This window comes from Canis lupus, chromosome 24 (genome assembly GCF_011100685.1).
Source record: "Canis lupus familiaris isolate Mischka breed German Shepherd chromosome 24, alternate assembly UU_Cfam_GSD_1.0, whole genome shotgun sequence".
In the NCBI taxonomy this organism is placed as follows: Eukaryota; Metazoa; Chordata; class Mammalia; order Carnivora; family Canidae; genus Canis; species Canis lupus.
The window spans coordinates 25,185,196-25,210,522 of NC_049245.1; the positions used below are offsets into that span (position 1 = coordinate 25,185,196).

The following is a 25,327-nucleotide window of genomic DNA, read 5'->3' on the forward strand; positions in this document are numbered from 1 at the left end:
TGTTTTTTTTTTTAGCACTTCTTTTTTCTTTTTTAAAGATTTTATTTATTTATTCATGAGAGACACAGAGAGAGAGAGGCAGAGACACAGGCAGAGGGAGAAGCAGGCTCCATGCAGGGAGCCCCACGTGGGACTCCATCCCGGAACTCCAGGATCATGCCCTGGGCTGAAGGCGGCGCTAAACCTCTGAGCCACCAGAGATGCCCTAAACTCTGTACTGTTATAAGTGCTGCTGAAGCTTTTGTCCTTGGTTTCCCAGAACCTCTTCCTAAACACTTCCCTCTGCCCTGAAGTAATGCCTTCTTCAAGCCTGATTTAAAGAACACCTCCTATGGACTTGGGTCATAAAGAAGAATCTAATAGTTTTTCTTTTCTTTTTTTTAAAGACTTTATTTATTCATGAGACACAGAGAGAGAGAGAGAGAGAGAGAGAGAGAGAGAAGCAGAGACACAGGCAGAGGGAGAAGCAGGTTCCATGCAGGGAGCCTGACGTGGGACTCGATCCCGGGTCTCCAGGATCACACCCCGGGGCTGAAGGCAGGCCCTAACCTGCTGCGCCACTGGGCCTGCCCTAGTTTTTCTTTCTTTTTTTTTTTTTTTTTAATTTTTTATTTATTTATGATAGTCACGGAGAGAGAGAGAGAGAGAGAGAGAGGCAGAGACATAGGCAGTGGGAGAAGCAGGCTCCATGCACCGGGAGCCCAACATGGGATTCGATCCCGGGTCTCCAGGATCACGCCCTGGGCCAAAGGCAGGCGCCAAACCGCTGCGCCACCCAGGGATCCCTAGTTTTTCTTTTCAATATCATTTTCTTTCCTTTCAGTTCTTCGACAGATACACATTGACCATCTATTATTTGCCAGATTTGACAATTCAGTTGATATAAATAAAATAGTTCCTCACTCTAATTCAGGAAACAAATACAATCAAGAGAATAAATGAAACAAAACTGTGTTAATGCTCTGTTGAAAATGAATAGTGAAAAGGTAGAGAGTAATTGTCATGGCGCAGGCATTTGATCAACTGAAGCACTTCTACATTATGTAGCTACAGAGAGTCTCACCAAGGAGATGACAAATAGACCTTGCATGATGAAGAGTCAGCTTTGCAAAAAAGCAAAGCTTTTTTGCCTATGCGATGAGCCAGCAGCTGGAAAGAATGTAGGAAGAATCCTAGAAACTGAGAGAAAGTCAATATACCTAGAGGACAAGCAAGGGTGAAGGATTCAGGTGAACAGATTGGCTGTTTTAAGTAGGGTGGTGACATGATTAGATTTACATTTTAAAAAATATTTTATTTCTTTGAGAGAGAGGCGGAGCAGAGGGAGAGGGACATGAAGACTCTATGCTGAACACAGAGCCTGACAGGGGGCTCGAATCCCCCGACTTAGATCATGACCTGAGCTGAAATCAAGAATCAAGTCCCACATCGGGCTCCCTGCAGGGAGCCTGCTTCTCCCTCTGCCTGTGTCTCTGCCTCTCTCTCTTTCTCTCTCAGTCTCTCATGAATAAATAAAATATTAAAAAAAAATACAATCTGGCTGCTTTGTCTTTTCAATGTAAGTTAAAGTCCTCATTGCCCTCACAAATAACAAATGTTTAGCCAATCTCCTTGGGACTTCCCAAGTCCTATTGGGAAAACATTTCATACTCTTTTGATGTGGCTGCAACTCCGACCTTGGTCCCCAGAGGCGAAATACAGCTCCTCTCCACACCAGCAATTGGAATCCTTTCCAAGGAGTTAATGAGGCAAAGTGGAGGAGGTATTAGTGCAAAGACCCTGAGGGGTCAAGGAACCTGGCTTGCGCACTTGAAAGGGGTGGAAAACGTGGGAAAGCAGGATGTGTGAGATTGTGAGAGAGGCAGGTTAGGATTTATTAGACTTTGAAGAGCCTGGTTGATAGGCTACAGGGGGATATTAAGATTTCAACCCGAAGAACCGGGTTTGTGATTATATTTGAATTTTGAAAAGCTTCCACTGTGTGTGAAGAATGGTTTGGAAGGGGAAAGGGTAATGGGATGGAGGGCACGACCATCATCTAAGAGAGAGGGGGCCTAGACTGGAGTGTCAGCAGTGGGACGGAAAGAAGTAAGGGCTTCCAGATGCACTTGGGAGGCAAAATTAACAGGTGATGGATCGTGGGTGTCCAGTCCCAGGCTTCGTGTTACCTGACGAGTGGCGACTTCGTGCTCTGGATCAGGGCGCCGGCCTGGTTCCCGCGCGTCAGGGCAGTGGGCGTGGCCGCGGGGCCGTCTCCACGGGGAGCGAGCAGGGCGGGGCCGTGGGTGGGGCAGCTGGGGCGCTGCGTCACTCGGTGGTGGCGATGGTGCGTGTGTGTGGGGGGGCGGGGGATACGCTGGGCGCGTCCCGGGGGTCACGTGGTGCGCAGCACGCAGAGTCCTTCTGTCGGTTGGTCCTGGAGCGGCGCAGCCGGAGCGGGGCTGTGAGGTGAGCTCGCGACGAGGCGCGGCGAGGAGAAGCCGGAGGGCCGGAGCCGGGTTGGGCCGGGCCCGCGCCGTGCGCGCGCCGTGCCAGCGGCAGAGGAGACGGCCGCCGCCGCTGCCCGGTCCCCTGCCTGGCCTCGCTCTCCGCCCGGCCCCGCTCGCCCAGCCGGGAGGGAGGCCCGGGGACCGCTGCTGAGAGCGTGGCGGGCGTGCGAGCGGCGCCCAATCCCCAGGGCTGCCCGAGGGAATGACGGCGGTCGCGGCCAATCAGCGCCGCCCGAGGGGGCTGGGCCGCGGGGTGCGGGCTCGGGGCGCGGAGCGGGCCGCGTTGGGGGTGGGGGGTAAGCGCTGGGGCTAGAGAGAGGCTGAGCTGCGTGGTCCCCGAGAGCTCCACCTCCAGCCGCTGCTGTTGCCTTGTGCTTTGGGAATGCGTTTTCTTTTATTGACTCTTTTATCCTATTCTGGGGAGCACACCCCTTTCTCAAGCCCCTGACTATGGGAGTGTCCCCTTTCTCTATAGTTTAGAGAATGTGGTGCACTCCCTTTCTTAAACTCCAGCCCTGGGGTTTTATCTTAATTTCCAAAGCCCCTCAAACTGAGGATGTATCCCATTTCCCAGGCACCCCCCCCCCCCAAACTGGGAGGACACTCCCTTTTCCGAGCCACTAATCTGAACACGCACTCCCTTTCAAATTTTGGGGTTTGCTCCATAATTGACTCTCAGATCTGGGGTCCGGTAGCCAAAGTTTCGGGGATACTTCTATTCCCACATATCCAAGAAAGAATCTCCTTATCCTGGCCCCAGATCTTGCAAATGCTTTCCAAAATTTTTTAAATTTAGGGGCTGCTTCGTTTCCCCAGCCCTTGGGGGTGCTCCTTATTTCCAGAGTCTACTGAAAATGCGATCCAAATTCTGAAGTTTAAAGGTAGATATTTGCGGTTGCACAAATAAAGGAATTCACTGCTTTTTCTAGTCACTGTATTCTTGGGGTTGCACCCATTTTCATGAGTTCCTCAAATTAAACTACTTTATTTCCTGGGGGAGACTCAGGTTCATATCTGAGAGTGTATTTGTTTCCTGTGTTTCCAAAATGTACAGGATCCACTCCTTTTGGTTGCCCAGTCCTTGGGTTGCAGCCACCTTCCTGATGATTCTTAAATCTGGGAGGGCACACATTTTTTCTAAGTTCTCTCAGGCCTGCGCCATGATATCTGGTTCTTGAGCATGATGCCTCCTATCCTTTTTAGCTTTTCTTTTATCCAAGACATTTTCGTTACTCAGTTTACTTTCCTCTTTGGAACCCCATTTCCCTTTTAGGTGCTCTCCCTGCTTTGGTCAGGGCACCCATTTCCTCTTCCTTCCTCTGGTGAATGCTTATCTTTCTTTAGCACAGCATTTTCTCTGCTTCAGTGGCCTTTTTTCTGAGCACACTTCCTATAGTCACACCTTGAATTTCCCTCCCCCAAGTGAAAGATCCCTCCCTTAAAGGGTACCTGCATGCTGTCTTTCATACATCTATTTTACCTTTTATGTTTTTGCTTTCTACTAACAGGAACTCTTCTATCTTGGCTTGCCCTATCCCATTTTCTGCCTTTTTCTGGTTTCTAACTCCCTTTGGACAGTGCTCTGCTTACTGGAGTCTGTAGAGTTTTTCTCTTTTCTACCCTTTGAGCTGGCCTCAGATCCAGGACTGCTTGACCCTCCAGCGCTGAATTTAAACTGGAAAGGAAATCCCTTTACATTTCTTTGGTTATTCACAGGACTTTTAATCTTCCAGTGGTTTGCTTCCTATAAGATTCTGGTTAGATGTGTACTGTTTTCTCCTTTGCTTCTCTCCTCCCCCACCCCCATTGGGAAAAAATTCTGAAGAGAGTCTTCCAGTCTTCCAGCTCATAAACTTCCTCCCTACATTAGCTTTCTTCCTTCCTTTTATCAAGAAAATAGGTCATTTGGAGGAATCTCTTTGTCACTCTTTTTGTTATTTTCCCTGAGTTGCAGGTGGGGGATGGATACTTACCTCTTATCATTTTCTCACATGTCTGCCAAGCCTTGCTCCCAATCCCCATCTTAAAATCACCAAATATCTGGGACCTCTTGTCTCTTAAAAGCCTCTCAGTAGGTTCTTTCTTTTGTATTTCCCTCTGTCTTTCCAGATCTTACTCAGGGCTTCTCTGAGCCCCTAACCGGCTTAATTTCTCCACAGCTGGAATCCCAAGTGCTTATGGGATAATGATACTTCTGACCTTTCTCCCTTTTGGGAAGTACTTGAGTGTGCAGCTGTATGAGGCCTCAGTGGGGGAGAGAGTTTGGGCCTGAGAAGCTACACTGGCAGGATGAGGCAGGAAGGTACTGCATTTTCAGGACCACTTCCTTCTGAATCTCATTTGGAGATTGGATGTTTGCCAAGCACCTGCTTCTTAGGGATGCTGGAGGATTTAATGATACTCGCAGGAACCTGTAGGAATTAATGGAGATTGTGAAAAAGTGCTCTGAACTCAGTGTTGGAGCTTGAATACAATTAACCGTTACTATATTTTCAGAACAACTAAGTGTTTTATTTTTCATGGTCATGAAAGCCCTAGAGCTAAGGTGTGTTATTTCAGGAAGTGAAATGGATCCCACATTTAGATCATGTGGTGGTTAATAAGTACCAAATTGATAAAAAACACTGGAGGTCTGTCTGAGCAGTACCTAATAAAATATGATACACAGAAAGTGAACAGATATTTCATCTCTTTATACGCCTGTCTGGTATTTTATCTGCTTGGTACTGCTATATACAGTGCACCTTTAAAGTATTCTGTGTCCATGCTTCTCAAACTTGAATGTGCATATAAATTGCTTGTGGGAGAAGGGTCGTGCTAACATGCTAATTCTGATCCAGTAGGTTTAGGTTGGAGCCTCTGGATCTGCATTTCTAATTCCCAGGTGATGGCCATATTACTGAACTACACTGAGTAGTGAGGTTCTATACACAAAGCCAAGGATATCTTTGTGGAAATAGGTGGTGTGGTTAGCCTTATGCTGAGGTATTATTTTCCACTTTCTCTTTATCCAGACACTTCCCCCCAATTTTTTTTTTAAGATTTTATTTATTCATGAGAGAGAGAGAGAGAGAGAGAGAGAGAGGCAGAAACACAGGCAGAGGGAGAAGAGGGTCCCTGCAGGGAGCCCGATGTGGGACTCCATCCCAGAACCTCCAGATCTTGACCTGAGCCAAAGGCAGATGCTCAACCACTGAGCCACTTAAGTGCCCCCGTCCCCTAAAGTTTGTACAAGTCACCTTCCAAGGACTATTAGTTATACTTAATTATAACTATATGCTAGTCCAGCATTTTGTTTTTGAAACCATGGTGAAAATTCCTTTTTCTAATAAAGATTTTATTTGAGAGCAAGACAGCGAGAGAGCATAAAAGGGCAGAGGGAGAAACAGACTCACCCACTGAGCAGGGAACCCCACATGGGGCTCCATCCCAGGATCCTGGTATTATGACCTGAGCCGAAGGCAGATGCTTAATCAACTGAGCCACCCAGGCGCACCCCCCCCCCCCCCAGCTAAAATTTCTTAAGGAATTTGAATTTCTATGTATTTTGTCAAATTTATATATTTTTAAAGATTTATTTGGGAGAGAGTGTGCGCAGGCACTAGCAATGGGAATGGCAAAGGGAGAGGGAAAACAGGCTCCCCACTGAGCAGGAAGCTCCTTTGGGGCTGGATCCTAGGACCCTGAGATCAAGACCTGAGCCCAAGGCAGATGCTTAACCAACTGAGTCACCCAGGCACCTATTTTGTCAAATTTAAATGCTTAAATGATGGGATCCCCGGGTAGCTTAGTGGTTTAGCACCTGCCTTCGGCCCAGGGCGTGATCTTGGAGTCCCGGGATGGAGTCCCACGTTGGGCTCCCTTCATGGAGCCTGCTTCTCCCTCTGCCTGTGTCTCTGCCTCTCTCTCTGTGTCTCTCATGAATAAATAAAATCTTTAAAAAAAAAAACTTAAATAATTGCTTAATTGTGAACATAATTAGTTTTTTTTTTTTTTTTTTTTTTTTTTAAGTAAACTTTAGGGATGCCTGGGTGACTCAGTGGTTGGGTGCCTGCCTATGGCTCAGGTCATGATCCTGGAGTCCTGGGATCGAGTCCCACATCGGGCTTCTGCGAGGAGTCTGCTTCTCCCTCTGCCTGTGTTTCTGCATCTCTCTCTCTCAGTCTGAGTCTCTCATGAATAAATAAATAAATCTTTTTTTTTTTTTTTTTTTAAAAAAAAAAAAAAGTAAACTTTATACTCAACATGGGGCTCAAACTCATGATCCCGAGATCAAGAGTTGCATGCTCTACTAACTGGGCTAGCCAGGTGCTGCAGTTGTGAATATAAATTTTTTTTTAAAGAATTTATTTACTTGATGGGACCCCTGGGTGGCTCAGTGGTTGAGCATCTGCCTTGGACTCAGGGCATGATCCCTGAGTCCCTGGATGGAGTCCCACATCAGGCTCCCTGCAGTGGAGCCTGCTTCTCTTCCCTCTGCCTGTGCCTCTCTCTCTGTGTCTCTTGTGAATAAAAGAATAAAAAAAAAAGACTTTATTTGCTTTAGAGAGAAAAAAGATTGGGGTGCGGGAGGGCAGAGGGAGAGGCAGAAGCCAACTCACTGCTGAGCAGGGAGGTGACACAGGGCTCAACCCCAGGATCTTGAGATCATGATCTGAGCCAAAGGCAGATGCTTAACAGACTGAGCTAACCCAGGTGCCCCTGAACATAATTCTTGGCATATAGTCTTTTTATTTTTTTTAAATATTTATTTATTTCAAAGGGGGAAGATGCAGGAGTAAGCACACACAAGTGGAGTGGGAAGCAGAGGGAGAGGAAAACAAGCAGACTCCCTGCTGACTGGGGAGTCAGATGTGAGACTCAATCCCAGGACTCTGAGATCATGACCTGAGCTGAAATCCAGAGTTGGACGCTCAACTGACTGAGCCAGTCAGGTGCCCCTTGACATAGTCTTCTAGTGAATACTGCAGTTAGCCATCTCATCTTTTTTACTTACTCACTTGTTATCCTACCATGCGTAGAGAGTCTGAGATACTCCCAAGTTAGTAGGGTCATACATGTTGGTATTTCCAAGGAGTCCTTCTTGGTTTTCTAGGTTCTGGAAATGGACTTGGGAAAGGCAGGTGCCTGGACCTTCAATAGAAGCTACTGGTTTATCTCTGTACCAGAGCTTCACAAAGGCAAATGCTGGTGGGAAGATGATATTCTTTGATGGTGATCAGTGCTTACAATACTCTCTCTCTTTTTGTACCAACTGAATCTTAGTGGTTTTTTCCTTCCTAAATGTCTTAAGTCATCTGCACCTATTTCCCTGGCTGTCACCTGTCATGGCCTTTTTCCAGCTTGATACTGTTCTTGGCCCTAATCAGGACAAACCTGAATGACTAGACTGTTTTGTGTCCCGTGCCTCCCCCTCCCCCTTATCCCTCACATGAATGTCAGTTCCTCTTCAGTAACGGATTTGATCTGAATTTGGCCCTAGTCCCAGCTCCTCCACTCACTGTGAGACCTCAGGCAAGTCACTTAATGCTGCTGGGCCTCATTCTCCCCATTTGTAAAATGAGGGGCTGATTATCTCCAAAGTCTACCCTGCCCTGTGTCTTTGTCAGTACCTTGCTTAGAAACCCAGTGTCTGTGGGAGCTTGTTGTTAGCAGATCTGATTTCCTTCACGTGCTCTGTTGGGCAGGCTGCCAATCCTTCCCTCCTCCTAGTCACTTCTGTCACTGCCTCTTTTCTAGCCTAGGCAGCCGGCTTGTCTTCACACCCAACTTCAGCATACTTCTACCTCCATGTCCTCTGCCAGTTCCATGCTTTATTTCATTCAAAATTGCCTAAACTTTTCACTGTTATTCAGTGTTCCTTCAGTGCTAGGTTCTTCCCTGAATCTCTAACAGAGAGTCTTGTAGTTTCCATACAACTATGTTGGTAATTTCTTACTGATTTAAATTTAAAAAGTGTTTTCTCCTCCCTACCCCAGTCTGCCTGCCTGCCTGCTTTTTCTTTCTTCCTTTCTTTTCTTTTCTTTCTTTTTTTCTTTTCTTTTCTTTCTTTCTTTTGTTTTTTTCCCCCAGATTTTATTTATGAAAGAACTAGAGAGAAAGCACAAGCTGGAAAGGTGCAGAGGGAGAAGCAGACTCCCTGCTCAGCAGGGAGCCTAAGGCACAGGGCTCGAACCCAAGACCCTGGTATTATGACTTGAGCCAAAGGCTGACACTTAATTGACTGAGCCACCCAGGTACCCTCCCACGCTAGCTTTCTTTTTGCCTTTGAATTAGTAGGGCAGGCAGAATGAAATTTAAAAGTGAAGCAGGTAATTTGCTTTTGGCTGGAGTTTGGGGAAAGTGAGATGTAATGTTTTTAATCCTCTTTTCCTAGAGGCCTTCCATATCCTTGGATAATCAGCTACCTGGTACTTCTTTCAGGATTTTAAAGGTGCTCAAACTCCCTATCTGAAATTTGAAAGTGTATCCTGAGTGCAAGCACTATTTAAAAATGACTTCCAAGTGCTTTTTTCCCAAACGATATACTCAACCATAAAACCCCAGACAAGAAATTGCTAAGGACGATGATAAATCTAGATTTCGAATAACTTCCTCACTGAATGAAACAGTTCTTTGAGGACACCTGATTATTTTCAAAGGCAGTTGCTGACACTGCCTGGAAATCAGGGCTCAATGTTATATATACAACTCCGTAACCTTCCTTCCTCATCTCTCTAGGAGCTACTGTGGGGAAGTTGACATTTTTCATGATAAATATTCTTTAAGCCAAAATGGATGGTTACTTAGAGCCTCCTTGGCTAGATTGTAAGCTCAGAGAAAGGGAGAATGTTCCTGTCTTATTCATTTCTCTTAGCAATTGCCCATTACAGGTTGTTGACTGACTAACCTTAACTTAGAGTAACCTATTGAAAATTGAAACCCTGATTTGTAACGCTGTGACAACTTTGCTAGGTCTTGGACTAGGTATCCAGCTGTTCTTTGCTTTCTTTGACCAAATAATGGAAGTAATGAGCTTGCAGAAATCCCATAAAATTTTAGGAGCCTGGTGTGAGTCATCCAGCATAAATAGGGCAGTTTGTATGAAAGGGAGGTGGTGTCTGGATCCATGGACTTTGGGGAAGGAGGGAGAGGAGGAGTGGGGAAGGATTTAAAATGATGGTTTGAGGGGCATCTGGGTGGCTCAGTGGTTGAGCATCTGCTTTTGGCTCTGGTCCTGATCCTGTGGTCCTGGGATTGAGTCCTGCATCAGGCTTCCCTCAGGGGGTCTGCTTCTCCCTCTGCCTTTGTCTGTCTCTCTCTTTGTCTCTCATGAATAAATAAATAAAATCTTAAAAAAATAAGGACGCCTAGGTGGCTCAGTAGTTGAGCACCTGCCTTTGGCTTAGGGCGTAATCACGGGATCTGGGATCGAGTCCCACATCGGGCTCCCTGCGAGGAGCCTGCTTCTCCCTCTGCCTGTGTCTCTGCCTCTCTGTGTCTCTCAGGAATAAATAAATAAAATCTCTAAAAAAAAAAATCTTAAAAAAATAAAATGGTTTGGGTGTGCCTGGCTGGCTCAGTCTATAGAGCATGTGACTCTTGATCGCAGGGTTGTGAGTTCAAGTCCCACATTGGGGACATTTTTTTTATATTAAAAAAAAATGATGGTTTAATCTAATGAGTGCTTATCTCATGTCAGGAACATAATGTTAGGATTTTATTATTTTTTTCTTTTTTAATTTTTTTTAATGCTAGGATTTTAAAGGCTGATTCCCAGGCATCTTAGATAGTATTTCAGGCTTTCATTGTTTTAGTAGAGACTTAATTTTTTTAGGGAGTGGGAGAGGTGGAGAGGGAGGGAGAGACAGAGAGAATCCCAAGCAGGCTCTGTGCTGAGTATGGAGTCCGATGTTGGACACAGTCTCAAGATCTTGAAGTCATGACCTGAGCTGAAATCAAGAGTCAGACGCTTAACCGATGAGCCACCTAGGCACCCCTAGAGACCTGATTTTTTTTTTTTAATTTTTATTTATTTATGATAGTCACACAGAGAGAGGGAGAGAGAGGCAGAGACACAGGCAGAGGGAGAAGCAGGCTCCATGCACCAGGAGCCCGACGTGGGATTTGATCCCGGGTCTCCAGGATCGTGCCCTGGGCCAAAGGCAGGCGCCAAACCGCTGCGCCACCCAGGGATCCCCCGAGACCTGATTTTTAAGAGGGTTCTTTCCTACATGGAAAAGGTACACAGGGATCCCTGGGTGGCGCAGCGGTTTGGCGCCTGCCTTTGGCCCAGGGCGTGATCCTGGAGACCCTGGATCGAATCCCACGTCGGGCTCCCGGTGCATGGAACCTGCTTCTCCCTCTGCCTGTGTCTCTGCCTCTCTCTCTCTCTCTCTCTCTGTGACTATCATAAATAAATAAAAATTAAAAAAAAAAAAAAAAAAAGAAAAGGTACACAGCTAGATGGATTGACATACCTTTGTTGCAGGCACACAAGTGTTTGGATTCCTAGGTTGTGGAAACCTGGCCTGGAAATGTGGGCATTTACAATAATAACTATAGTTAGCATTTTTTGGAGCACTCTGTTGGAGCTTATGTAATCTTTTTTTTTTTTTTTTTTTTTAAGATTTTATTTATTTACAAGAGATAGAGAGAGAGAGGCAGAGACATAGGCAGAGGGAGAAGCAGGCTCCATGCAGGGACTCCAATATCACTCCCTGAGCCAAAGGCAGACACCCAACTGCTGAGCCACCCAGGCGTCCCGGAGATTATGGAATGTTTTCAGTTTATCTATTATCCTCATCTAACAGACATGGAAGCTGAGATTGAATAACTTGTTCAATGGAGTACCAAGTTTCTTTACCCATTTTCCCAGTGCTCTTGCATCCTTACTTAAATGCCATACTGTTCTCCTCAGAGGTTTGAATAAATCATGTTAATCACAATGTCAAACACGTGGCAGTCTGGAACCCAGATTTGAAGCACTACTGAGAGAAGGGGTGGCCTTGCCACTTCATCCCAGAGGATGTTCCTGATAATGCAAACATCCCTCAGTTGTAGAAGCCAAACTTGTCCAGCTCAGGCTGCCTTTTTCCCTTTCTTGAGGCTCCTGGCCATGGCTGGTGCTGTTTGACTGTCCCTTGGTCCCATGGAGTGGCAAATGCTGTCCAATGTGATTTGATGAGTAGGAAATTGGTCATGATGCAACCTATATAAGACTTAAGTATCTGCAGTTTAGAAGGGCAAGGTAGTGAAAGAGGCCTCCTTTTATATCCAGGCTGTGTGATAGGTCATGGCAAGGACCAAGACATGGAGGCAATATGCCTGAGTTTGAGTTTCATCATCTGCCACTCTCTTGGGAATACACATAACTTGGGCATGTGACTTAAAACTCTTGACATGGGCATTGGAGGGTGACTTCCAGTGTAGGTAGTTACTTAACCTCTGGGACCTGTTTCCTCCCTTAAATATCGTCCTAACTGCCTCACATTGATCATTGGAAATATCAGTAAATGTTATTTTCCTTCCATTACCTTTTTTTTAGAAAAATGTTTATTTATTTATTCATGAGAGACAGAGAGAGAGAGAGAGAGAGAGAGAGGCAGAGACCTAGGCAGAGGGAGAAGCAGGCTCCATGCAGGGAGCCTGATGTGGGACTCGATCCCGGGACCCCAGGACCATGCCCTGAGCTGAGGTGCCAAACCGCTGAGCCACCCATGGATCCCCTCCTTCCATTTCCTGATCTTTAAAATGGGAATGAGAAAACCAGTGTATAAGGCTATCAAAACTTGGTAAACTGTGAATAGTTGAGTATATGTTACTATTCTGTTTTATTCATCACAAATTGTTTTTAAAATTCCTTCATGGGCAGCCCCAGTGGCACAGCGATTTAGCGCCGCCTGCAGCCTGGGGTGTGATCCTGGAGACCCAGGATCGAGTCCCATGTCCGGCTCCTTGCATGGAGCCTGCTTCTCCCTCTGCCTGTGTCTCTACCTGTCTCTCTCTGTGTCTCTATGAATAAACAAACAAAATCTTAAAAAAAAAAAAAAAGTCAGACTTTATTTTTTTTTTAATATTTTTTATTTATTTATGGTAGTCACAGAGAGAGAGAGAGAGAGAGAGAGAGAGAGAGAGGCAGAGACATAGGCAGAGGGAGAAGCAGGCTCCATGCACCAGGAGCCCGACGTGGGATTCGATCCCGGGTCTCCAGGATCGCGCCCTGGGCCAAAGGCAGGCGCCAAACCGCTGCGCCACCCAGGGATCCCAAAAGTCAGACTTTAAAAAAAAAAATTTAGAATTCCTTCATGTTGTTTGTATTTTATCCAAAACTCTCTCAGTCGAGAGGGAAAAGATTTAATTTTTTTTCCTTTTTAAAACAGAACAACTTGGGATCCCTGGGTGGCGCAGTGGTTTGGCGCCTGCCTTTGGCCCAGGGCGCGATCCTGGAGACCCGGGATCGAATCCCACGTCAGGCTCCCGGTGCATGGAGCCTGCTTCTCCCTCTGCCTGTGTCTCTGCCTCTCTCTCTCTCTCTCTCTGTGACTATCATAAATAAATAAAAATTAAAAAAAAAAAATAAATAAAACAGAACAACTTAAACAGTAATCCCTTAATAATCTTTAGTGTGCAGATATCCCAAAGGCTTCATTTATTATTCATTTATATTTTCAAAGGCCCTATTTTAAGATATATATATATATATATATATATATATATATTTCTTTTTTTTTATTCATGAGAGACACAGAAAGCGGCAGAGAACATAGGCAGAGGGAGAAGCAGACTCCATGCAGGGAGCCCGAGTGGGACTTGATTCCAGAACTCCGGGATCATGTCCTGAGCCAAAGGCAGACACTCAACCGCTGAGCTACCCAGGCATCCCCAAAGGTCCCATTTTAAAAAGTAGTATAAGTAGAGTGGATCTTAGAGGAGGTCCTGCTTCTCAGATCCCAGCTCCCCCACCTAGCCAGGTGACCGTGGGCAAGTTATTTGCTCTAAGTCTCCTTTCCTCTAAAATGGGATAATACTGCCAACTTCTCTGCGTTGCAGTATTTGGGGATAAGGTATTTGTAAAGGAGTTAGCCTGTGGTGAAGTAAATGTTGGCCATTTCCTGGTATTAATAATAAAGGCCAGGAGTAAAAGTTAATATTTAAAGAATAAGGTGATGAGTTAGTTAACTATTAAATAATCTATTTGTCATTAAAATCTCCTGTGCAGTGAAACAGTTGTAATTCAGGAAAATGTCTTTGGAGGCCTCATGGAGTGATGACTCCATATCCAAATTGTTTCCTTTTTTTTTTCCCCTCAGATGTAGTGTTCAACAATTTATTGGTTGAATAGAACACCCAGTGCTCATCACATCACATTGTTTTCTTTTGTAATATAGTGATACCTCAATTAAGGAGTCCTGTAAGAACAGTTTAGGTTTTTTTTTTTTTTTTCAGTTTAGGTATTTGATAAGGTTATCAAAACTTGGTAAACTATGAATAGTAGTTGAGTATATGTTACTATTCTGCTATTCTGTTTTATTCCTCACAAATTGTTTTTAAAATTCCTTCATGTCATAAGTTTGTATTTTATCGGAGTGTCTGGATGGCTCTGTCAGTTAAGCGTCTGCAGTTCAGGTCATGATCTCAGGGCCCTGGGATCCAGCCCTGCGTCGAGGCTCTCTGCTCAGCGGGGAGTCTGCTTCCCCTTCTCCCTCTACCCCTGCCTCTGCTTCAGCTCCCTCTCACACTCTCTATCAAATAAAATCTTAAAAAAAAAAAAGTTTCTTCTCCTTCTGTCTCTCCCCCTACTCGTGAGTGCCTGCATGTGTGCACATGTGCTCTTTTTCTCTCTCATATAAATAAATAAATCTTAAAAAAAAAAGGTTCCCTGCTCTGAAAGGAAGCCACACAAACCCACTCCAAAGCTACCAACATTTATAGACTGGAGCCTCCCCTTGCCTGAAAAATGAATACAGCTTTGCTTAGGTCCAGGAGCAAAATTGTGGTCTGTCTTCAGGTCCTTCGTTCCCTATATCTTGCCTTCCTCCCCTGCTCTGAAGGCTTCTTCCTTCATTGACCCTTGGGTAGCACTTTCAAAGAGCCTCCTCGTGATTGTCTCTGTGAATCCTGACTTCCCTTTAGGGGAGTGATACTTGTCCTTCTTTCTTGTTTTTATTCTCCCAGTGAGGAAGTTGACATTTAACAAGCACCTGACCACCATGTAAGGGCACTGCTTGTTAGTTAAATGCTGGGGCTGCCTATGGGGGAGGGCAGGGCCTTGTGAGAGATCGCTTGGAGACAGGCAGTTTCAGTCTAGAGTGCTGAGTGCTGTGGTCCAGAGAACAGGCCAGACTGCCATGGGAGAATATTGTAGTGGGCTGCTGGCCCAGCAAGTCCTTCAGGGAGGTGCAGAAGGACTGGGCAGAGGAAGCAGCTCGTTTGAGCAAAGTTCCTGGGCGTTGGAACTATAAGGAGTCTGGCTACGTGTGTGGCTGCAAGAGCAGTAATACTCTGAGAGCCTAACTAATTTCTTTCTTCACAACACCTGTATGAACGTATAAAGTTGGTACTGGTACTATTCCTATTTTATAGGTGAGATGCCTGAGGCTCGGAGAGAAAATGACTTGCACAGAGTTATCTGGAAAATGTTAGAGCTGGAATCCAAATCCAGTCTGTCTTAATCCAGAGTTCTGGCACCTAACCACTGTGTGCCACTGCCCTTCTGCTCAGTTTGCCTAGTGTCTTTTTTTTTTTTTTTTAATATTTTATTTATTTAGTCACAAGAGACACAGAGAGAGAAAGAGAGAGAGGCAGAGACACAGACAGAGGGAGAAGTAGGCCCCAGGCAGTGGGCCCGATGTGGGACTCGATCCCCGGTCTCCAGGATCAGGCCCTGGGCCGAAGGCAGACTCTAAACTGCTGAGCCACCCAGGGATCCCCCTAGTGGCTTATTTTTAAGCGCCCATCTTTAGAGGCTCGTAGGTTGATTTGGTCACAATGACTATCTCGCTGACAGCCTTAATGTTACACTGAGTAGCTTAAACTTGGTCCTATGGGGGAACTACTGAGCTTTTTCTTTTCTTTTCTTTCTTTTTTTTTTTTAAAGATTTTATTTATTTATTTGACAGCACAACCAGAGGAAGCTGCAAGTAGAGGGAGAGGGAGAAGCAGGCTCCCTGCTGATCAGGGAGCCTGATGCAGGATTCAATCCCAGGACGCTGGGATCAGGACCTGAGCCAAAAGCAGATGCTTAACCGACGGAGCCACCTAGGCACCCCCACCCCTTTTTTAAAATGAGATATAATTGACATATAACCTGGACTTTTTTTTTTTTAAGATTTTACTTATTTATTCATGAGGCACACACACACACACACACACACACAGAGACATAGGCAGAGAGAGAAGCAGGCTCCATGCAGAGAGTCTAATTTGGGACTCGATCCTGGGACTCCATCCTGGGATTCGATCCTGGGACTCTAGGATTACGCCCTGGGCCGAAGGCAGGTGCTCAACCGCTGAGCTACCCAGGCGTCCCCAACCTGAACTGTTTTATTTATTTACCCAAACTGTTTTAAACAGAAGAGTCTAATGATCACTTGGTAGCTAGCAGTGAGGAATATTAGCAACTGTGTGGTAGTTGATTAGAGTCATACTACTTGGGTTCAATTCCTTGTCCCAGTACTTGCTAGCTTTGTCATTTGGGCAGCCTACTTTCTGAACCTTTGTTTTCTCATTTGTAAAATGCGAATCATCATCATCACTACAAACCTATAAAAGGTAGACACTAAATGAGATGATGGTTATATAAAGCACTTAGAATAGTGTCTGTAGTAAAACAGGCAGTCAGAAGATGTCAGTTTCTAAGACAGTATTGATTCAGATCTGGAAAACTGTGGCTAGGGCTTTGAGCTCCTGAAAGCTGTTGTAGTAATTGGATCAGAACTGATGGGGGCCTGCAGTGGGAGAGACGTACAAGTAGGTATTACAAAGTGGTGAGTGGGAGGCAAGGGTGATGTGCTTGTTTCTAGCTTGGCACATTCGCCAGTTTTGGGCCTTAAACTCTGTTGAGGAGAAAAGGAACTTGTGAGGGTAGGATGATTAGCTCAGTGAAGTTGAGTAAGGTCCCAAAGGTCATTGAGCAAATATATTCTGGAGCCCTGCCTGAACAATAGGCCCTTCCCACTGCTTCTGGGAAGATCACTGATTTGACCAGCTCATTCTCAGTAATTTGGAATAAGTAAACTCAACCTGTGTTTGCTCTCTGCCTGAATTTTAATTGTGGAAGGAAAAACTTGGCTCTTGGAGAAAGCATTTGAAATGTCTATAAAGAGAGTAAGGTAATTTTTGGCCTATTTCTTTCCTTCCTCCTTTCCTGATTTCCCTCCTCTCCTTTGAGGGGGTTAGGAAATAAAATAAAAGAGGTTAATTCAGCTTTTACAGTATGACCTGGGGAGGGGCCTGAAGAATGGTACTGGTCTTTGCTTTAGATCCAGTCTTCCTTCTGTGTCCTTGAGGAAACCAGGGTAGTCATGGATGGGCCCCTACCCCTACTTGAATCAACTTTTCACCTTCCCAGGACTAAATACATGCTTCCTATGTTCTTTAGTGTATTAGATACTATTTGTTGTTAATACTTCATGATAATATTGATTAGGCTGTAATCCTTTGTGTCTGATGTACGTTTTGCTACTACTACTACTATTATACAACCATTTTATTTTCAGTGCTGAATAGTTAGTGTTAACTGTGCTAAGTATTGGACATCCATTAGCTCACTTATTCCTCACAACAACCCTAGGAGGTAGGGTTATTAATCTTATTTTATAGATGGGCAAACAGAGGCTCAGTGATTTATCTCATCTTAATTCAGCCAATGAGTAGAGCCAGGATTTGTCAGAATCTGAGTCTAAAACCTGTCTATGCTCCATCCCTAAGCATTTCTGACCTTCCTCCAAGACAACTTTGGCAGAGTCCCCTTGGAAACTTCTTCCTTTGAGATGAAGGTGTCACTGGACCTGCTGATACTGTTAAGCTTTTCTGGGACAGCATTATGGGTTTGCAGGGTAGTCTCTACCTCCTAGGCACAGGGCTGGTGAGGGAGATGGGGGCACACTCCCGCCTGAGACAGCTTGCCTCTAGGACTCTCCCTTTGCCTAGAATTTTTCTCCTAGATCTTTACCTGGTTGTCTTCTTGTCATTTAGATCTCTGTCAGATCTCAACTCCTCAGAGTCTTTTGTAACAGCCTTATCTAAAGTGGTCTTTCTATTGGGTTTCCCCACAGTGCTTATCCTGCCAGAGATTATCTTCTTTGTGTGAATCTTGTTTATTACCTGTCTTCCCCACTAGAGAACAGGGTTGGGGTAGTCTTGTCCTTCTAGTATCTATTTGCAGTACCTGGCACATAGGCATTCAATAAATACTTACTGATGGGCACCTTGGTGGCTCAGTGGGCTGACCAATTGCTTTCAGCTCAGGTCATGATCCCAGAGTCACGCTCCTTTCTTGGCAGGGAGCCTACTTCTCCCTCACTCTGCTTGCTACTCCCCGTGCTGTGCCTGTTCTCTCTGTGTCAAATAAATCTTAAAAAAAATGAATGAAAGGACTTTTGTTTATTTATTTATTTTGAAGATTTTATTTGAGAGAGACTGCGTGCATGAAAGAGCATGAACAGGGGAGGGGCAGAGGGAGAAGGCAATTTGGGGCTCGATCCCAGGACCCTAAGGTCATAACCTGAGCCGAAGGCAGATGCTTAACTGATTGAGCCACCCAGGTACCCCAGAACTTTTGTATATTTAAGTAATATTTTTAAAAAATACAAAGAGTAATAAGTAATCCAAGATTAAAATCTTACCAACTAGATAATCCCCTGCTGACAAAAAAAGTACATTTTTGAGGTTAGAAAATTCTAACAATATAGTAAGATAAAAAATGAAAACTTACTTTTCCATGCTGCATTCCTCTCATTAACAGAACTACTTAAACAGTTTCTTAGTTCCTTTTAAGAAATAATTTTATGCATATGCTATAATAGATGTGCCTATATTTGTTTGTTTACATTGAAAAGATAATACCATACACATGCCTCTATACCATGCCCTTTTTACTTGACAATATGTCTTACAGATGGCTCCATATTGACATCTACTGATAGCCATTATTCCTTTTAATGGCTGTACAACATTCTATGTACATAATTTGTTTAGCGAGGCCTCTTTTAAAGGACATATTAGCTGCAGAAATTGCAGAGCTATATTGATCATCAGTACAGGTAATTTGGCAGACTTTGGGGATGTATCTCTAGGGTAAGTTACTGGCTGTGGGACCATTGGGTTGCAGATATGTGTATATTTTTTATTTATGTAATCTCTACTCCCAACGTGGGGATTGAACTCATCACCCGGAGATCAAGAATCACATGCTCTGCTGACTGAGCCCACCAGGCACTCCATGTGTATTTTTGTAGATAGTGCCAAGTTGCCTCTAGAAAAGCTTTTCCAATTTATGCTTCTACCAACAGTGCATAAGGATGCTTTTTTTTCTCCTCATCCTGAAAACATTGATTATCCTACCTTTAAATTTTTTGCCTTAGAACTGAAAAATTATTTTGATTTGCATTTCTTTTAATTTAGGGTGATATTATATGGATAGAATATAACATGCTAATTAGAGCTTTGTATTTTCTCCCCCTTCCCGAGCAATCTTCCAGTTCTTATATTTTGCCCACTTTTGAGTAAGTTGACTTTTTTGTTCTTGGTTTGTATGCACTCTTATTTTTTTTTTTTTTTTAAGGATTTTATTTATTTATTCATGAGAGACATAGAGAAAGAGAGGCAGAGACATGGGCAGAGGGAGAAGCAGGCTCCTTGCAGGAAGCCCAATGTAGGACTCATCCAGGGACTCCAGGATGACGCCCTGAGCCAAAGGCAGATGCTCAGCCACTGAGCCACTCAGGCGTCCCTCTTAATATAGGAAGTTAGCTCTTTGTCATTTGCTTTGTAGCTATACCTCCCCCCACCTTTGTGAAAGTGCCTCTTAAACAGTATTACACAGCATACACTGAAAGCTTTCATTATTATTGATATAGGAGCATTGACTTTGAATACTGTATTTAAAGAAATAAGCCTTTATATCTCCTTTGTGGCAGTGGGTTCCCATTATAGGGAAATTTAAATGTAAAGGGATAATTTAAAGCCCTATCAAGGTCTTTAAAATGGAATCCTATATAAATACAGATAGCATAAGTTTTTTTTCTCTTATTTTTCCTCTGTGTCCTTATTGAATATATTACCTTTAATTCTTAATTCTGGAAGCTGGAGATTTTTTGAAGAAAAAGCCAAGGCCCTGAAGAATGGATAAGTTGAAAGCTATAGATAGAATCTTAGCCCTTTTGCATCCTTCTTTATTTATTTTTAAAGATTTTATTTATTTATTTGACAGAGCACAAGTAGGCAGAGCAGCAGGCAGAGGGAGAGGCAGAAGCAGACTCCCTGCCCAGCAGAGAGCTTGACCTGGGGCTGGATCCCAGGACCCCAGGATCATGACCTGAACTGAAGGCAGACCTTTAATCAAAAGAGTCAGCTAGGTGCCCCATCCTTTTGCATCTTGAGAACAACTTGTGTTAAACTTAATGTGAGAAGTTTAAAAAAAAAAAAAAGTACTTAGGTAACTTTTTAAATAAAAAATTCCTGCTTCTGCTTTGAACTCCTTTTGTTAGTGTTGTCAAATTGAATTGAGACTTTGGGGTGCCTGGCTGCCTAAGACTGTAGACCATGGGACTTAGGATCTTAGGGTTGTAAATTCGAGTCCCATGGTGGGCGTAGAGTTTACTTAAAAACAACAAAATTAAATTGAGACTTTTAGATGATTTCTTGATGTCATTCCCCTTGCCCCTTGTTAGAGCTTGTTCATCTCCTTCTAGTGTTTGTGTTTATCTTTCTGGGTGGACTAGAGCAGGGTCTGAGTTGGATTTCTTACTCCTCATTTCCAGCACAATGCCTGAGGAATAGTACTCACTAATCAATTGTCGAATGATTTAATGTGAAATCAAAAGACAAGTGCTGCCACTCTAGAAGAGTGTGGGGGAAGATTGGGGATGGGACACAAAAGTCATATTAATCCTTTGTCTTATTCTTTGTGATCCCAGAGAGTAAAACTTCAAGTAAGTGGGTTAGAGTTTGAATGAAACAGGTTTTAGTTCATGGTTAGGAAGACAGTTTAGCCTCAAGAGGAATTGTTTCTTTCTTTCTTTTCTTTTCCTTTTTTTCCTTTGCGCCACTGGGAATAATTTGCTCATCTTCATTCATTTACTGCCTTCCTCCCATGCTCCTGTATTTTAATGGAAGGCCTCCTAGGGTACCTGGGGAGAATTTGTGTGATGAAAGAATTAATTCAGAAATGAAGCAGACCTGAGCTTTTGTTCTGGGGTTTGTCATTTAGCACTGTTAGCCAAATTACTTTAAGCCTAATTTCCTCATTTGTGACAATAGAATTATTAATAGCTAATAATTCCTTTGTAGTCCTTACTCTGTATCAGTCTTGTGCCCCTTAAATGGATTATCTCAATCCTCACACCCACTGCCTAGAGATAGGTACCGTTGTCACCACTAACCCCTTTTAAGGAGAGGAAACAAATTCAGTGGGATTAAGTAATTACTCAGATTCATTCAGGTAGTATGAGGTGGATCTGGGGGTTTAAGGTCAAGCGTTTAATCCCATTACATTATTATTATTTTTTAAATGATTTTATTTATTTGAGAAATAGCATGAGCAGGGGGGAGAAGCAGAGGGTGAAGCAGACTCCCCACTGAGCAGGAAGATCTAATTGGGCTTCTTCCCAGGACCTTGAGGTAATGACCTGAGTTGAAGGCAGATGCTTAACTGACTGAGCCACCAAGGTGCCCCTAAACCCATTACATTATATGCATAGCCTCTGTAAAAGGGAGCTGTCCCCCATGCATAAAGTCTGACAAATATTTATAGCTTAGTGAGTGTTCAGTGCCACTCTGCCTTTCTTCTTGTTTGGCATCACTTAAAATTTTTTATTTTTTATATTTAAGTAATCTCTACACCCAATGTGGGGCTTGAATTTACAATCCTGAGATCAAGAATTGCATGCTCTACTGACTGCATCAGCCAGGCACCCCTGGCATTACTTTTTCATATAATCTGGAAAGCCAAACTATTAAGCTGTATATTACTTATTATATATGACATCAGAGATAAAAAGATAGATAATTTGAGTTGGTATTTGTTAGTCAAGCCAAAATGAAAACTTATACTGATTGGATTTACTTACATCAGATTTGATATTTCATTTTTCTTGGGAGTGTTAGGTAAAGTCAGTCAGACCTCTGGCTCTCCCTTTCCTAGGGTCATTATAGTAGAAACACTCCTTATTTTTTTTTTTTTTTTAGATTTTATTTATTTATTCATGAGAGACACACACACACAGAGAAGCGGAGATGCAGACAAAAGGAGAAGCAGGCTCCATGTAGGGAGCCTAACGTGGGACTCGATCCCAGGACTCCAGGATCACGCCCTGGGCCAAAGGCAGGCGCTAAACCGCTGAGCGACCCAGGGATCCCCAGAAACACTCCTTCTTAACATAATAACTTTTCAGTTTTTCAGAATGTTTTAGCTTCCTTAATACAACTGTCAACCATTCCTGTCTTCATTTGAGTTGTTTTGTGTGTTCCCCAGTATCAGCCCTTCAGAATTGGTTTAATGGATAGCTCATCCTTCAAATTACAGGGTTTTTTTTCTTATGGAAAAATTCCATTGTGAAAATCTTTAAATTTATGAAATTGTTTAAAAGGAAAAGAACAAGTGTACCTATCTGGCTCAGTCAGTAGAGCATGTGACTCTTGATCTCAGGGTTGTGAGTTCAAATCCCATGTTTGATGTAGAGATTACTTTAAAAAATAAATAAAAGGAAAAGAACAGTCACTTCCAGGATGCCTGAGTCTCTCAGGCTCAGTGGTTGAGCGTCTGCCTTTGGCTCAGGTCGTGATCCCGGGGTCCTGGGAACGAGTCCTGCATTGGGCTCCCCGATGAAGGGAACCTGCTTCTCCCTCTGCCTATGTCTCTGCCTCTCTCTCTCTGTCTCTTATGAATAAATAAATAGGATCTTAAAAAGAAAACGAAATAAAGAGCAATCACCTACAACCTGTTTTTTTCTACTTTTTTTTTTTTTTTTTTTTTAGATTTTTATTGAGAGAGAATGTGTGCATGTGCATGCACGAGTTGGGGGAGAAGCAGAGGGCAAGGGAGAGAGAAAATCTTAAGCAGGCTCCACACCTAGTATGGAGTCTGTTGTGGGGCTTGATCATGATCCTGAGATCATGACCTCAGCTGAAATGAAGAGTCTGGAGCTTACCTGATTGAGCTACCCTGGTGTCCCTAAATACACATGTGTTTTAAAGATTTATTTTTAAATTTATTTTAGAGATATGGAGAGGGGCAAAGAGAGGAGGAGCCCAACGTGGGGCTTGATCCAGGGACCCTGTGATCATGACCTGAGCTGAAATCAGGAGTTGGACACTTAATCGACTGAGCCATCCAGGCGCTCCAAACATATATGAGTTTTTTTTTTTTTTTTTTAAGATTTTATTTATTTCTTCATGAGAGATACACAGAGAGAGGCAGAGATACAGGCAGTGGGAGAAGCAGGCATTCCTCGAAGGGAGCCTGATGCGGGACTCGATCCCAGGACCAGGGTCATGCCCTGAGCCAAAGGCAGATAGATGCTCAACCACTCAGGCGTCCCCATACATGAGTTTTAATGTGAGCTCAAAGTGGTGTAATTTGGGATCCTGACTTCTCATATAATGTACTGCATACAGATTCTTCCTAAGATATGATAGCATTACACATCAGATATGAGGATCTACTTCAGTGATTTTTCCACATTTAGTTAGTCCATTGCTAAGATTGTGTTTCTGATATGACACAGATGTTGCCCTAGCATTACTCTGGTGTTGGTTGGGCAGTATAAGCTTTTTTTGAGACCCAAAGTTTAATTGGGGAAAATGCGATTTGAGGTGGCCTACTATGTGAAGGTGGCCTGTTTAAGTGCCTCGAGAACTCAGAGTGGCTACATCACCATCAGAACCACCACTGGCCCCTAGAGATAAATTTTATTCACATAGAAAATGATCACCAATCCCAGTATCCAAAGATTTGATGAAGAATTACTTAGGAAAATATAAATTGTCAGAATGAAGTCAAGAAGAGGCAGGAAAAAAAAAAAGAGGAGGCAGAAATATAAATAGAACAGAGAAAGTATAAATAGTTCTTTCTTGTCCAACCTTCCAAATAGGGCCAGAAATCAAGTGTCAGCTTTTGTGTACATAAAATTCGTAGGAGTTGCAGCTTGTGGTTATTCTTCTGTTTACTGGCTACATTTTTGTCGTCCCCCAGTGGGCTAGAGGCTTCATGAGGACAGGAAATGTGTGTCTCTTTTGGTCTTGACCATTTTTCTAGTGTCTCAGATATTGAATGCATTAGCAAATGATTATATTTAACCTGGAGAGCAATTGTGTTTTTAGAGTTCTGAGGAATGCCCCTTAGAGGTGAGTCCTTGTCAGCAGTGTTGAGTGGGGGTCTCCTCAGTTTGTGGAACTACAGGATGCTGAATAATAGAAGAGGAGGAGCCAAGGGAGGGCACGCCTGTGTTAGGATGAGAGCAGGCATGAAGAAAGCCACTGGCAGGGTTTCCTGGAACTTTTTGTTTTGAATAATGCCTGTTTGTCTTTTATGTGTAGTGAATGATGCTACACTCTGGGCAGACTTTGCCTAAGTTTCATAAATATTTAATTGGCTTTTTCAGGAGAATAAAGGCAGCCCTGCTGATGACTGAAAATGACAAAGCATCCACCTAACAGACGAGGAATCAGCTTTGAAGTGGGAGCCCAGTTGGAAGCCCGGGACCGATTAAAAAACTGGTACTTTTATATTTTTCTGCTAATTAAGTTGCTTCAGTAAAGGATTTTTGCTAGCACTGGTAAAGAGGGGTAGCCTGGGCCTTTCTCTAGTGTTTTCTTGCTCCCTGACTCTTGGAAGGTAGAAGGATACTTAAGCCTAGAGCTGTGGAAATGCCGGTTCTTTTTGGTGCTTCCCTCTGTCCTGGAGACCATCCAGTGACTACTTGTTAATACTTGTTTCCCCTTTCTGCCTGTTTGGGTGAGGAAGTGTTGGGAAAAAGAAGCATGGATGGCTACAAGGCAAGGAAGAGTTAAAAGTAGCATCTTTCTTGCTCTTGGCTGCCTATCTGGAAGAAGAAAGGAAAGATCAAGGATAGACGAATGAAAGGGATTAGATTGGATTTGTTTGTGTATTGTGAACAATCTCTCCTGTTTTCTGGGTGTGTGCTATGGTTGAAATTTAGTCATCACTTTGTAGGGGTGATTAAATTTAGAGGCTGAGGGGTTGTAGTCCTGACTTGTCATTGACTTGTGACCTCTGGCAGGTAATTAGCTACTTTGAGCATCAGCTTCATCTATAAATGTGTAGGTAGTAGTAATATCAACCTCAGAGTTTTTCTGAAAATCAAAGAATAGAATATGTGGAGAAAGGACTTCCTTACCAACTATAAAATGATGGTTGTTGTTGAGGGCATCCTAGAATTTGGTCATTTGTTGATGCTTAAGGGAAAGGTGGGGGTTTCAGAACTCAAACCTGAGTTTTCATAAGGAAGAGTGTAGTCCTTTTGGGGAGTTTTCTCAAAATAGGCTGACCAGTTCTTGGGGTATAGGAAGAGGAAAGAGGGGAAAAAGAAGCAGGGAAATGACTGGAGCCCAAAATGTCTCTGCTGCCTTTTGGGGCTAGATTTGATATATGAATTATGGATGTTTTGAACACATAG

At 43.6% G+C, this 25,327-nt stretch overlaps 1 protein-coding gene across 1 annotated transcript in view; it reads left to right on the forward strand.

Annotated features, from left to right (window-relative positions):
• Positions 1 to 2,317: 2,317 nt before the first annotated feature.
• Positions 2,318 to 25,327, forward strand: part of PHF20 (PHD finger protein 20) — a 195,742-nt gene continuing 172,732 nt past the window's right edge. The window contains exons 1-2 of the mRNA XM_038572167.1: positions 2,318 to 2,448; positions 24,293 to 24,407. Of these exons, the coding sequence (XP_038428095.1) occupies positions 24,325 to 24,407 (83 nt within the window). The 5' untranslated portion in view covers positions 2,318 to 2,448; positions 24,293 to 24,324. The remainder of the gene's footprint in view (positions 2,449 to 24,292; positions 24,408 to 25,327) is intronic.